Genomic DNA, 4784 nt, shown 5'->3' with positions numbered 1-4784 from the left:
CCGCCCCTTCCGCGACCACCGCGGCCGCCTTCGAGCGCGCGGGCGGCGGGCAGCCCCGGCGGCTTGCTGCGTCGATGCCCCGCTCTCCGCCTCCCGCATTAACTTTTGCCGCGCTTCGGTCCCCCTCCTGGGACTGCCTCTCTCTCCAACCAGAGAGTGGATCCCGACGAATCTCCCCACCACATCAGGCTTTATAGGGAGGGAGGAGGCTCCTGCGGGAGGTAAACACCAGGCCTTGCGTAACGCCCCATCTGGTTCTCCCGCTTCGCGAGTGAGATTTGGAGAGGAGGGTGGGGAGAACAGCACACCTAGGATATCGAGTCTAGGAAGTGGTCACCAGGGGGCGCTCTGGGGGCAAGGTAGCCGTGTGTGGGGAGGGTAGCCCCCTGTCACCCCCTTGCAGAGCCCTGATTTTACCTTTCCTTCGGCCTGTGATGGGCGGGTGGACAGGGTGCCAGACTCGCTCTTGGCATGTGTGTTCACATTGCCAGGGTGTGAATCATTCCAGGTGGCTGGCACACCTACATCTGGGGGCTGGGGGCCGGAAGCACAGATCCTGGTTTGTGTGGCTTTGGCAAGCCTCTGAGTGTTGGTGTGTGGCTGTCATTCCCGGCGCCTCTCACCTTTCCATCCTCCTGTCTTACCTATTAAGGGCTTAAGGACACTCTGAAGCTTTGGGATAGGGGCGGGGAGCAGGCGCCCACACTCTCCTGCCTCAGGGAACCAGGGCAGGGCTTTCTCAGCTCTACTCCTGGCTAGCTACCAGTGCCTCTCATTACTTTCTTCCTAAGTCCCTCTTTCTGGTTCTTTTTCTCTATTTTTCCCTGTGTGTGTTTTTATTTCCATTATTCTCTTTCCCTCCTTCTTCTGAATGTACCCAAGGATTATCTATTTCAACTGTCATAATTCACCGAGGCCCAGAGAGCCGGAATTGCCAGGGTCATGTAACAAGGGAATGTAGAGAAGCAGAGCCATACCTAGATCTTCTGACTTGTGCCCTTACTGTGACCCAACCCTACTCTTTTTAAATTGCAGATCCCTCAAACTCCCTCCTACTTTCTGACTTTTTTCTGATGTTCCCTTATGCCTTCATCTCCCAACCTCCTCCCCACTTCCCACCTCTCTTCTCTTCCCCCCACTCTCTCCTCTTCCTTGTTTCTCCACCTCTCCTGTGTCAGGCCTAGCTATCTGGATACGTGTGGAGGCTTGCAAATAAGTAAACATCCATATGTCTACAGCTGCGATCACCCACACTGTTATACAGCATGTGTGTGCATCCATCAGTGTACAAATGCCAGACATGCGCAAAAAATTAGATATATCTGAATAGTCTTATGCTCATGGAATATAAGACATCAGGAAGGACATCAAGTGTTATTTAGGAAGAGATGGACATGCTCGAAGAAAACATGTAAAGAAGCACTCTGTCATTAGTTTTATTGTCAATAAGGACAACAAATCAACAGCAGTAAGTCTTTATGGAGCTGCAGGACTTTATTAGGCACCCCTTCAGGCATCCTTCTTCTCCTTCCCCCATACTTATCAGGGAGACACTCAAATATGACCCTCTGATAAACAAACCTACACAAACAAACTTAGTACATTCATCTTGGAACAACTTTTCCAGCTCAATGCTAATAAAACACACAGATAACCAAGCAAAAGACTACAGATATGACTGAAATCTGTTTTGTAAAAGATGCATTTCTATTCTATGATAGATAGAATAGTCCCCCAAAAATGTCTACATCTCAATTCCTGGAATCTGTGAATATTTTACCTTACTTGGTAAAGGGGAATTAAGCTTGCAGATGGAATTAAAATTGATAAGGGAGATTATTGTAGGTTATCCACATGGGTCCAATGTAATCCCAAGGGCCCTTAAAAATGGAGGGCCAACACAGAAGAGGAGTACCTGACAGACAGGAGGATGAGAAATACTTGGTCTGACATTGCTGGCTTAGAATATTGGGAAAAGGAACCATGAGTTAAGGAAATGGGAAGCCTCTAGAAGCCGGAAAAGCAAGGAAATGGATTTCCCACTAGAGCCTCTAGAAAGAATCAAGCCCTGCTGACATCCTGATTTTAGCCCAGTAAGACCCATTTCAGACTTCTGAACTACAGAATTATAAGATAATAAATGTGTATCATTTTAGGCCGCTAAGGTTGTGGTAATTTGAGACAGCACTGACAGGAAACTAGTATATAACATTATCCCCTCTCCCCTAGTCTCTGGCTCTCTTAATCTATTTGCGCTTGTCTTTTTTTGCATCTTTCAATTTATCATATTTTCTAAATTTCTCTGCCTCTCCTAGCTATCTTGTCAGTCCCCTTTTCATCTCTCTTCTTTTGAATTACTTAATTTCTTGGCTTTATTCCCACCTCCAAGGCATCTCAGGATCTTTCTGAATCTGGGCTCAGAGAATTGGAGAAATATCTCTGAGTCTCTTCAAGAACTTCATATTGTCACCAATCTGTCATGCCATAGCCTTCAAGGGCTTTTCAGTGGTCCACAGCCTTGGTTGCACATTAGAATCATCCAGGAAACTTTAAAACTCCTGATGCCCAGGTGACACTGCAGGCCACTTAAACAGAATCTGTGGAGATGGGTTTGAGGCATCAGTAGTTTTAAAAGCTCTCCAGGTGGTTCCAGTGTTTAACCATGGGGGAGCCACAGTCTTGTATGATATGTGCAGGTGGATTCATCCCTCCAATTTACTCCTTATGCCCCAGCTCAGCACCTTTTCTCCTCTGTTCCTTGAGCCTGCTAGAGCTGATCTGGCTGTGCAGCCTTTGCATTCACTGTTCCTTTTGCTTGACCCCTTTTCCTCCAGAGCTTCCCATGGCTTTCTCCATTGTCTCATTCAGACCTCAGTCCAAAGGTAACATATTCAGAAAGGACTTCTTTGGTCACTTGTATCTCAAGTGTTTTTCCTCAAAGGCACCCACTATCTCTTTACACAGATGTGTTGTCTTCATGGTATTTACTACTGTCTGCAATGATCTATTGATCTCCTTTTGATCTGCTTTTGATCTGTTTCTGTCCAACAGAAGGTAAGTGGTACAGGAACAGAAACCTAACCTTCGTGTTCCCTGCTGCTTTCAATGCACTGGAACAGCACCTGGCACACAGTAAGTCTCACCAAACCTATGAGCAGTTGTTCAATTGCTCATCACTGCTTGGTCAAAGTGAGAGGGTCCTTAGTTGGACTCTACTTAGACCTTCTTGTCTTTCTCGAGCAGTTGTCATACCTCACTGGCAGATGCCAGGCCCAGTGCTCAGAATGCTCATGTGATAAGAGACATGGCTCTCAATCTGACCAGAAAAGCTCATGACTAGTGGTCATTTGCCTTCTCTTACCAGATGATAAAGAGTCCTGCTAGCAAAGCTTCAGCTCAGCCTTTACACTCTGGTTATCATGAGTTCATCTCTGAGATTCTAGGATGCCAATAAGGAAAAAGGCATTTGGAGACAACTCTGCCAGGAGTTGTTGCAAGACCTTCTCCCTCCCTCCCCAGAATGCCTAACAACTCTACACTTGATCCTCTAATCCCTCCTTGGGCTCATTCTATTTCCAGAGAGCCGGAAGGGTGGCTGTGATTTTGTGTGTGTTGGCTTGGCTTGGCTCGCTCCAGTTGACCATGGCTGAACCCTGCCTCTCTGTTAGCATCACATCTTCTCCTTTTTAAATGTAGGTGTCCTCCCATATAACTGTTCCCACCCCTTTCCAACTCTTTCCAGAATGCCTGCTGTGGTGTTGTGGAATGTGATAGCTCAATACCCAAGCATAGCACTGGGGAATGTGGAGGTGGGACAGACCTTAGTCCATCTCTTCCTTTTTTCCTTCTCTCCTTTGGTTTATCCTCCAGCCTCTTTCCTCCATATCCCCACCCCCTGAAAAAGCCCATAAGTTTTTAGGAGACCTCACGAGTGAGAGGTAGCTATAAAGAGGTGTTTGAGAGACTGATGATGGGCAGTCTTGGTCTCTGCTTTTAGGAAATGTGACAAGGCAGGTAAAGTGTACCCATCATCAGCAAAATCTATCATTACTGAATTAAGGAGTGTAATAAGGCAGATAAGGTATATTCATCATCAGCCTAAATCTGTTATTACCAAATTATAAAGGTGCACTGAGGTGGGTAGGGTAGGTGAAGATTCTGTTGACAGATTGGAGGACAAGTGGGAATGATTTCAGGAAGGCTTCCTAGAGGAGATGACATATAAATGAGGGGAGAGTTTTGTTAAGTGGGAGAGAACTGAAAAGTCTGAACAAAGAATGTAAAGTATTTTGGGTGAGAAAACTAGAATTGGAAAAAGAAGACATAGGAGGTAAGATGCACAAATGAAGGAGACCATAATTCTTTCTCAATTCCCACTCACTAAGCCCTTCCCAAAGTTTTTCTTCAAATCTCAATTGCCTCTCTAAAGATTCACTTAAAAAAAGACTCTGCAGTTGACAATGTACTTTAACTCAACCCAAAGTTCTGCTAGAGCAGAGCAGTCTTCCTATGCGTCTGCTCCAAGGTCTCTGGCTAAAATATCCTCCGATGGACAAGGCAAATCAGGTAGGGTGGACTTGAAGTAGAGGAAGAGGAAGAAGATTCAGCCAGATTAATCCAATCAATCCTGATTCCCAAATACATGGCCTATGTTATTAGGGATGTCATCCTCATAGTCCATTATTTCATTTAACCCTATAACAGCTGTGAGGCCAAATCCAGCCATTTTATAATAGTGAGTTCACTGGGATTCTGGTCTCTTTTTTTTTTAATTTGGAGTCTCA

General features: G+C 45.8%; 1 protein-coding gene across 1 annotated transcript in view; it reads right to left on the bottom strand.

The window, feature by feature from the left end:
• The window catches only part of RNF39 (ring finger protein 39), a 4226-nt gene extending 4041 nt beyond the window's left edge, over nucleotides 1–185 (bottom strand). Inside the window, 2 exon segments of the mRNA XM_021707266.1 lie at nucleotides 5–118; nucleotides 120–185. Coding sequence (XP_021562941.1) covers nucleotides 5–118; nucleotides 120–185 — 180 coding nt within the window.
• Nucleotides 186–4784: the final 4599 nt, after the last annotated feature.

The sequence above is a fragment of the Carlito syrichta genome, unplaced genomic scaffold (assembly GCF_000164805.1).
Source record: "Carlito syrichta isolate Samal-C Ts95f unplaced genomic scaffold, Tarsius_syrichta-2.0.1 Scaffold316474, whole genome shotgun sequence".
Classification (NCBI taxonomy): Eukaryota; Metazoa; Chordata; class Mammalia; order Primates; family Tarsiidae; genus Carlito; species Carlito syrichta.
The sequence above is the reverse complement of the archived record's forward strand: the minus strand, read 5'-3'. Positions and strand labels throughout refer to the sequence as shown.